General features: G+C 39.8%; 1 protein-coding gene across 1 annotated transcript in view; it reads right to left on the bottom strand.

Moving 5' to 3' along the window:
- Positions 1–6,619: 6,619 nt before the first annotated feature.
- stx19 (syntaxin 19) overlaps positions 6,620–10,489 on the bottom strand; it is a 12,398-nt gene continuing 8,528 nt past the window's right edge. The window contains exon 5 of the mRNA XM_010772064.1: positions 6,620–9,043. Within this exon, the coding sequence (XP_010770366.1) occupies positions 8,897–9,043 (147 nt within the window). The 3' untranslated portion in view covers positions 6,620–8,896. The remainder of the gene's footprint in view (positions 9,044–10,489) is intronic.

Raw genomic sequence — 10,489 nt, 5'->3', positions numbered from 1 at the left:
AAGATCAACAAGAGTTCAGTGAAATACTCAAAACTGGACTCAACAGCTCAGGATAAGTGTTTTATTAATTCATTAATTCATTAATCGATTACATTGTGAAAAAGCAAAAGACAGTAAGAACACTATCAGGAAGTGAATATGAGGTCTCATAATTCTTGGATATCAGCTCCCTCTGCTGGACATTCTCTACTTCCCTGAGGGTCCAAGAGGAAACAGATGTATAGTCATTAAAATAGCTCTCTCATGCAGAGCAAATGCATTGATTATGAGAGTCTAATTGACAATTTAATCCATAATCACCAAGAAGTTATAACCAATTGAGAATAAGTCAGAGGTCAAACATTTCTTTGAATTGTAAGTTTAAATTTAGATATGAACACAATGAAACAGTTTTCTTTTATATTTTTAAAGGATCATTTGTAAAACTCATCCCATATATTACATTTTCCAAAAAAAGGACTATTCAACGCAGACCGGGTATTTATTCCATTCATTGGATCTGATTGGCAGGATGATTACAGGTCTTATTCACAGCTGCAGCTGTGGCAGAATGCATCATCTGCGCTCAAAGTTTTCCCAAATCTTCTCATGTTGTGTTGTACATCTGTCAATATCACAACATCTTTTGATACAGAAAGGGAAATAATTTAAACTCAAGCCAAGGAGAGAGTGTTGAAAGTAAAAAGTAAATGAGCTGATAACAAGCAACGATATAAATCCAGCTATATTGCCCAATTAGAAATTGTGTTATAACAGTGATTCATTGTGACCCGAATATAATGTAACATAATATTATTCAGATTTCTTGTCCTTCAATAACTGTTTAATAAAGTTCAGTGGTCGAAACAAAGCTAATGTGTGACAATGATCGTGACATACTCGTACAAAATGTAAGATGTTCCCTCTTGTTTTACACCAGTTCCACATGTGCTGTGCATTAAACCATGTGTTCATTCATCCAGCCACCTGTCAAACAAGATGAAAACATATTTTAAGGCAGTGTAGCAGTTACACACATATGTGTCTATTACCATTGACTCTATCTGCATGGGATCGACACAGATGGCTTACACACGGATATCACGCATCGACCTTCCCAGAGCTCTTATTACTGGAGCTCATACATCACTCTGACAGAATATTTTTGTTTAAACATTCATCCTTTGATAGGTAATAAATTACAGCCAACTTTTGACATTAGCTGGTACAAAAATGGGGATAATATAGTTTACCTTTACAATGCAAGCAGTCTGCTATTCAGAGCTTCTTGCAACTAATGACAAAGCCAAAACTTCCAGACATGTGAATTCCAAAGAGTTCCAAAGAGCATAAAGGTCACAGCCTTGCCACTTTTACAGCATTCCTGTGGCCATAATTTAGGCTTTATTGTGCCTTTACGACTTAAATGTCTGTCTAAACAGTCTGTGGAATAAAAAAGCCAGAAAAGAAGTCTGAGGGTTCAAGTCTTAAACGAAGAGTGTAGTAATATAATAACCCTGTTACAATAAAACATCCACTGTACCTACAAATGAAATAACTGAATACTTTAGTTGGACCCGGTTTTGAGTATTAAACATTAGAATCCAACGTAAAATTCCTTGGAAATACATGGCCAATACAGCAGAATCTGATTATTTATTGTGGGTAGCTTACTTGATTTTTTTACTTTTTTATTACGATGATGATGACTTAATTTCAAGAACACATTAGACTATTTATAAAAGCACACTTAAATGTCAAGGTACTGTATATGCTAGTGGGACAACATCAGCAACATGACCCTTTATGTAAGAAAATAATACATTTATTATACGGCACTCAGTTCATAGACTACACGGAGGGTTGAAAAGCTTAATTAAGCCATTTATTAAAATGGCCTTGCAGAATCAACATTATTTGATTCAATAACTTGCTCTATCCAAACGTCATGAGTCTTGAGAGAAGTTTTCCTCTGCTTGTTCATTTTCAAAGAATGATATAGCCAGTCCACTTGAGCTTGTCTTTGAGCTGAATAAAGTTCTAGTCACATATTGTTAAACTTTGTTTCTCTAGAGATCTACCCTCAAGAAACAACAGCTTTTCCTTTGCTGCATCTGCCGATATATTTTCTCCTGTTCCATTCTATAGTTTTCATGTCTTATTCATGTGACGTTTGTTTTAACTCCTTGGCGACTGGAATTCAAAGTACAGTACTCGTGACCTAAAGCAAAACAAACTTAAAGAGGACAAATGTCCATTTTCAGAGGTGCTTTAATTTTCTCATACTGCCTGTGCTGCAGCACCTCTTTTCACCCTCTGTCTGAAAACAGAGCACAGTCTGCTCTGATTGGATAGCTGGCCAGCTTTGTTGTGATTGGTCAACCACTTAGAGATGTCCCACCATACGATGTGTATGAGGACTAGCCAAGAGACGCACGATGTAACAACCAGAAATGTAAACACCGGTAGTCACTCACGGTAACGCCCACCCAGCAAGTGATTCGCTGTTGGTTGGCGCCTCCATTCAATTCTCCCTATATATTTAGACGGAGCAGGAAGGGGAGCGTGTGTGTGCAGCAAGAGAGATCGTCGAAGCAACACGCTCATCCGTGGCCCTGACACACCAGGCCGAAATCGGCCGTTTTCGTTAGTCGGACGACGAAGTGTGCCCTGTCGCCCAAACTCAATTTGGTGTGTTCCGCACTGTCGGCCGTGACACGCCTTATTTGGCCTTTCATGGCCAACGCAGGGAGTCGGACAAAGAAATCACTCTGATTGGCTGTTCAGCTAGCGAATCAGTGCATGAGAAGCGAAACGGTTGCTTGAGAATGTCTTCCACAAGCAACACTCCAATGGCTGATAGCTCCAGAGAGTGAAAATGGAACGCACACCCTATTTGTTTTTTGTTTGTATCGTCTGTTCTTCTTCTCTGTCTTCCGGTTGTTGCCTCTTTTGAATGACGAATACACACTACCGCATGCGCAGTTTGTACGTGCTCAGCTGAAGTCTTTGCGGTGTGTTCCAGTGCGACACCTGGCCAAGACGGAGGAGAACACGCCAACGCAACAGTCGGCGTCGGCTTCGGCGAGTTCTCTGGTGACTGCTAGGTGTGTCAGGGCCTTAAGAAACCAACAGTAAGGTTGTTTAAAGTCTGTGTTGCCGTTTTGTCTGATCCGCCGTCCACCGTCATTTTACCCTTCTGTCGCTTCACGTTTCCGGATTAGTGTTTACATCTTGAGTACTGTCCGGTCATATGGTCATCAGCAGCAAAAGCACATTTACAGAAATTACAAATAGCTCAAAACAAGGCTGCCAGACTAGCTCTCCACTGTTCGAAGCGCACTCATATTGGAAACATAGAAACCTATCATGGCTTCCGGTTGAGAAACGTCTACAATCTCGTGTTATCACTTTTCTAAAAAATTTCCAATTTAGCAAAAAAACGCTGTATTTTTAGGATCAAATAGTTTACACAAGAGACGAGCATGACCATAAGACTAGACAAGCTACATCAGGCCATCTACTGGCACCTAAACCCAGGACAAATCTTCTGAAATCTTCTGTGTCTTATAGAGCTATAAAGGAATGGAACTTATTGCCTAACTACCTTGCTGAAATAGAGTCCAGAGCCTCTTTCAAGAAGAGATTAAAGGGCCATCTACTAATGACCATGTACCCTTGTGAGCTTTGAACCCTAATTGAATTTGATCGCATGTTGTTGATGATATTGGTAATGTTTTTAATGTTGTTAATGATGTCAGGACTTATGTCCTAAATGTTGCTGTATTATTGTTGTATTATTGTTGTATTGTTTTAAGTGTCGGACCCCAGGAAGGGTAGCTTTTGTAGAGAGCAAAAGCTAATGGGGATGCTTAATAAACATAAACATAAACATAAACATACAAATCTGAAAGGAGCCGGTCATCTCCCAACCACTTTGAAAACCAGGACTGGATTTCCCAAACCGGCTGGATTGCCTAAAATGACTGACATTCTGCCGTGGTAAATTGACTGTTTTATTTATTTTGAAGAAAACCGAAGTGGAACGTTTTGGATTCAAAAGTGAACTGTGGGAAGAAGGATTGTTTAATTGTTTGTGGGGTGTTCGAAATACACTTGCGGTTTATGATTATCATTTCTAGTTGTGTCTTTAATTATTTTTCTAATGTCATTCAATGTTGGGTGTTTGCAGTGAGATGTATACACCTTTGTGCAGTACAGACTTACTAAAACTGACTGTGATTATCAACATCTTAAATGTCAGGAGAGAGACCTGACTGGCACCCTAAAAAAATAAAAAAGCAAGTCAAACTTCCACAACGAGTGTTACAAAGTGATGTCACAATGTTTAGAAAGAAAACAATGGAATCTCCAAATAGTGTCCCCTTTAATTAAAAGTAATACGTTTTAATAATAATAATAAAAGCCCATTAAATTAGGTACTTATCTCCCCTGCCAGCATAAAACATCATCTATAAGAGGCTGAAATAAACTCTATTGTTTTTCTAGTCTATTAACATTGTGTAAATCCAAGACTTAAAGGTCCCATGTCACGGCCATTTCTACTGATCATAATTCCATAGTTGAGGTATACTAAAATAGATTTATACTGTGCAATTTTCCAAACTCACATTGGTTTCTCATACAGGATCTCTGTAAAGTATGTGTATTCACCGGTATTCACTCCCTGTCCTAAACGGCTTGTTGGAGCTCGCCCCCCCCCTCACAGTGTGCTCTGATTGGTCAAGCGATGTGCAGCTGCTCGTGAGAAGCTGCTGTGAGGAGCAGACAGGGCTTCCGTGTCGGCGAAACAAATACAGCAAGAACAAGCGAAACTCATCCTGAGCACACACAAACACTCACAGCCGAAATAAAAACAATAAGTGTGGCTTGATATTGACTAAGAAAAAGGTTTATAACGCTGTGAGAATGCATCTGCGGAGAGTATTTCTCCGCGATCCCAATTTAGCGGTCCGAAAAACGTTTACCCATTTAAACAGTCGTGGTAGATACCTTGTTTGTTTTAAACATCATAAATACACAAACAACAATGAATACTTACAGGTTGTGTACCCGAATCTCCCGCTGGTCCAAACAAAGTAGGAAGAGCATCGTTCTTCAGTGCCCTATGCTGCACATATCCGGCATGAATCGCTGAAAGGTTTGGGAAGCTTTGTTTCGTGAAAGGCTGGCAGAGGGTGCAGCCATAGCTCTGGGCGTTGCCACTGGGTATCCCTACGTAGCGATACCCAGGAAGTAAATGAGAAATCTCCAACGAGGCGTTTTGGGGAGGTCTTTTCTGTGTCAGAGTTTTACTCCCTACAGGGTGTACTTTGAGGGGTTTTGACGCTGCAGACCGTTTACATGCATAAAAACCTTCATAACACACAAGGGGACGGGTAATAACCGGAAAAGCATGACATGGGACCTTTAAGAATCAATGCTGCCATTGTACTCTCTGCTGGCTTTGTAGCTGCTACTGCAACTGTCAGACTCATTGTTCAGGGTCTCTGTGATTTATTACATTCTGAGGGTCCTGATATCTCTCTGTTCACATTTTGATGGGAGTGATAAAACCAGGCAATAAAGTAATGTCAGCTCTCTATAAACACAGCTGGTGTTACTCACAGGAGGGCTGCTTTGATGTTGTTCCGAGATTTGGAGATTGTCTCTGGGATACTCGTTGTGGCGGACAGGGCAGATACAGCAGGAGAAATAAGTACAGTACAAGTCACTGTATCTCTGTCGGCAATGATCAGCGCTGTAAACTCTCATATATCTGAGATGTTCACATTATCGTTAAATCCAAAGTGATTTATGGGCTTTGTATAGAGAGTGGGCAGAGGCACTTGCACTGATATGTGATGATGTGGTTATATTATTGAATGTGGAGCATCAAACATAGGGATATAAATGTGACTTATCTAGTTTCAGCCATAATTCAAAGCTGCATTAATCTTACCTTCTCCTGCATCAGCATAATCCCGTTGTAAAAATGTTTTTTATTGTATTTAGATGTTTAAAAATGAACGTGACATCGTATTTTATGATAGACTTATCCTGGCCATGTTAAAATGAAATATGTAAACTGTGTCAGAAATATAACAATGATGCTTGGTAGTCAGGAATCTTTCATCTAGGAACAGGTCTTCTGTATTTCTGCCTGTGCACAGATGGTGGTGCAGCTAGTTGAAACTCAATAATGGTCTGAAAGTCAGAGGTTAAATATGGTTGGGGCATGGAAGAGGAACAAACTACTCATTGGCTTCATGCGAGGTGGTTTCAAAAAGAAATATTGGTCAACAACTTCAGAGCCGGCAGGTAAACAAGATAAATCCACAGAGGAATCTTTAAACATTAGATAACGGTAGCTGTACAGGGCAGCTCCCAGAGTGTGCGACTGTTTGAATGTGAAGCAGGGAGTTGCTGAAAAGAGCAGCCTACTAACCCTCCCTCACAGAGAGAGAGCGAGAGAGTTTGGGGTCAGATGTCCGCAGGTTTCTGATCTGCCACTGTGCAGTCTCCCATGGCCTTGTGTTCTCATGGACAACCTATATAAACCCCAGTAGCTTTCTTTCAGGTCCCTCATGGGGTTTTTGGAAAAAGTCCAGATAAATGTTTTGAATTGTTCCCACTTTTTATTTTATTGTGGCTTTGAATATGCTCCACATGTTTGGGTTATGACAGCTCAGCCTGTAATACATTCACCCTGAGGCATAATAAAGAAAAAACAGTCCATCCTGCAATTTGTATTTTTGTGGAGCAGGAGTTATGTTGCCACAAAAAGGCAAGTACTTGTTTTGAGTAATGGCCACCACAAGCTATTTATAATGGCTCAACAGCACTGACCCCGCCACTACAATATCTATATTTTCATTCTGAAACTGTGTGGGGGTAATTTCACATCTTATGCGTTGCAAACATGCCTATGGTTGCTTTTCACAGATTAAACATTAATAGATAACCTATTTCCTAACCGGCAATTATCTTGGTGAACACTGGATGGCATTGTTGCTGTTCAAGAAACCCTCAATTTGCAGCTGCGCTTCATTTGTCCTCACTAAATCTGTGAGGAGGGAGAAACCGTGATGTGCTGCAACATAGTGTATTCCTAGTTAATGAACATAGAATGACTTCCTGTTTTTATGTCTTGGTTAAAAAATGTAATTTGAATCTGAGCAAGACTGATGATAACAAAGATGTTTAGATTTAGGAAAATGTGTTTTAAGACAGCAGAAGCCATCAAACAACTCACTTTACTCCTGAGGCATCATAGGAAATACTAGTTAAATAAAACACATCATAGGTAGTGTTTCACATGAGTTGTTTATTCCTTGTTTAGGGCGACTACATTTTGTGGCACAGCAAAAGTCTAAACGCATATTTACTTTAAATGTTTTCTTAAGCTAAGAAGCATTTTTATTTGAAAAGGACATTATTTGTTTTCTCTACAGTTAATGGTTGTGTTTACTCACCCTTCCCTACAGGAACATTCAGTAGCCTGAGCTATTCTGGAAAAGCGGACAAACCGGATTTTCCAGGCTACATCTGTATCTCACCTTTATTTTGTCCTGGACACCAGACACCATGGGTCATTGAGTCACTAAAGAATCTCACTGCTGATGAGAGGCTAGTTAAGAGCCATTCTGCTGGTACGTGAGAAAAAGCATAAAGTCTCCTGAAATTAATTAGTGACTGTTAATATCTTAGTCGCAACACCCTCCAGGAAAATATGACAGTAATTTCTACTCTGCATGAAGTAAAGCGTGAACAATTTCACTATAACCAGTTAACAGGTGTGAGTGTGCTGATCTGTTCAAATCCATTCTGCTGGATATCTAGGTGAGAGCCCTTCTCCTGCTTAACAGCCACTTCTTTCTTTTTTAGCGTCATTATAATTTTAATAATAATCAAAACTATTATACAAATAGATGCCAGCATTTTTCATCGGAAAAATGTAAGTTTCACCATATCCCAAATAAAAAAAACATCTAGGGAAAGGAAATATTTCCTCCAATAATAAACTTCAATCTTATTTTTCAACTTACGACTTCAATGATATTCTGCAGTTTGTCACCACGGCGTAAATATTTTGATCATGGCTCGTCGTTATTCAACATTTTACTTGAATCCCGCCTCTGTGAAGTTGAATAAAATAATTTAAAAAAATTCACCCAAAATTACCATACTTTGAAATGCAAATTAGAATAGTGACTAATTGTGAAACAAGTGGTCTATTTAACCACCATGTGGACCAAGAAGGAAATTAATAGATAAGAATCGACACGTTTAAGAAAGTATCTTTTCCCACAAGGGTACATTTTACATTTAGATTAAAAAAATAGATAAGTCTTAAAGTGCACATAATGTATACTAAAATAAATGGTCACATGTGGTCCTGTGACAGAGGAAAGCTAAGAGGCTCATTGGTAGAAGTCTTGACGTCTTGTCTTGGGTCTTGCTGATCCAGCAGTGAGAGGCAGTGGTCTCGGCTTGTTTGTGACCTCTGTCAGATGACAGTGAAGGTCTCCAATAAGCAGCAGTGTTGGTGAGCAGCACTAACTGAACTGTCTCTACCAAAAGCAGTCGTCTCACATCCTCTTGAAAGAAACAAGTACTTCAAATACCAATTCTGGCTTTCACCCTAATTGTTTTCCATGCTCCGCTGAATCTATCTTCACCTTCACACTGTTCAACAGCAAAACTACAGAGCCATAATAACCTTCACTTTAATGGTACTTGAATCCAGAGTTCCTTATTCCCAACAAGTAAGTGAGACTTCTAATATAAAATGTTACTCGGAAAGAACGTTGAGGTAAACACATGTTTATAAGCAACATCTCCAGGGAGGGCAGCAACAGCAGCACAGCTGTCGCAGTGGGTTATTCTTCTTGTATCTGGCAGCCATCTTGAATTTTTAATTAGATGCAGCCACATAATCCTGAGACCTCTCCACATTGGTCTGGATGTGCTCAATGTAGGAGCCTTGTTCCTCCACCAACATGAAAATGTCCATAAACAGGTCCCTCAGCTCCCTCATGTTGTTCTCCAGACTCAACAGCTCCTGTTGGGGGACATTGACAATGATACTTGGATTAATACTGTGGATATACTGTAGAGTGCATTAGTCAGGGGCCAGAGGTGGTGGTAGACAGAACCGGGAGACTTAAGATGCAATGAGGGAACAAATTCAGCTCTTTTTACAACTTGGCCAGAGCCAGTGTTGGGACTAACGCGTTACAAAGTAACTCGTTAACTGTAACGCAACTACTTTTTGCGGTAACTAATAGCGTTACTAGTTACCTATTCTCATTAAGTAACGCCGTTATAGTTACTGTGATTTAGATGGGTGCGTTACTGCGTTACATTATGTGATGGAACTGAACCGAATCTCCCTGCGGATGTAATTTACAAGCGAATACAGCGATGTCCTCTCATAGCACCATGGAAAAGTGAAAGTAACCAGAGTGGAGTGATGATTGGTTAACACGGGGTAACATTTCAGGGTAGGCCAATCAGAGACAGAGTTGGGCGGGTCTTGCTTTATGGGGAAAATACACACACGAACACTTGCTAATGCACACACACACGGCAACGCTCACCACCAGCACACACACACACAATGGCAGATGCAAGTATCAGCGAGAGCAGCAGCGCATTTGCAACTTGGAAATATAACCACTATTTTCAATTTGTAGGGATAAAGGACGCACAAAATATTACGGTCAAATGTAAACTCTGTGCAGGACAGAAAGCATTGTCCACATTGAAAAACAGCAATGCCAATCTCCTGAAGCACCTAAGTAATGTACATGGGGCTATAAAACTAGTCGCCAAAGAACCCACCATCTCAACCACCGGCAGTGACCCAGATGGAGCAACACCATCTAAACAGCCAAAAAAACGATTTTTTAAAATCGCCACATGTCACCCAGTCAACTAAACAGATTGATTGCCAATGCCAGGTATGTTGTTGAGGACATGCTGCCCATCGCAACGGTCGAGTCTGTTGCCTTCAGAGAACTAGTCAGCAAAAAAAAAAAAAAAAACTTGTATTTTTATTGTTATTATTTTTAGAGTAAAGTAAAGTAACTTGTTACTAGTTACTTTTATAATTTAGTAACTAATAAAGTAACTAGTTACTTTTTTGAGAGCAGTAACTATAACTATTACTATTTACTTTTTTTAAGTAACTTGCCCAACACTGGCCAGAGCACTGAAAATACTGACTTTTATACCTATTAAGTTTAATTTGCTGGTTGTTTCTAACGTATCTCACCTCTCGAAGTTCCTGTTTGTCTAATTGTTTTTTTCATTTTGACCATTTAACGGAGTCCCCTTCCAAAATTAAAGGCTGGTGTCTTACATGTAGGCTACAAAAGTGGTGCGGGGCACGAACAACTTAAATGTGTATATATAAGCTTCTGGTGCTTTACACGTAAACAAATAGCTGTAGGCGTGTAGGCCCCGATAGAGACAGAGAGAGAGAGAGAGAGAGAGAGAGAGAGAG

The sequence above is a fragment of the Notothenia coriiceps genome, unplaced genomic scaffold, assembly GCF_000735185.1.
Source record: "Notothenia coriiceps isolate Sejong01 unplaced genomic scaffold, NC01 NC01_scaffold00010934, whole genome shotgun sequence".
In the NCBI taxonomy this organism is placed as follows: domain Eukaryota; kingdom Metazoa; phylum Chordata; class Actinopteri; order Perciformes; family Nototheniidae; genus Notothenia; species Notothenia coriiceps.
The sequence above is the reverse complement of the archived record's forward strand: the minus strand, read 5'-3'. Positions and strand labels throughout refer to the sequence as shown.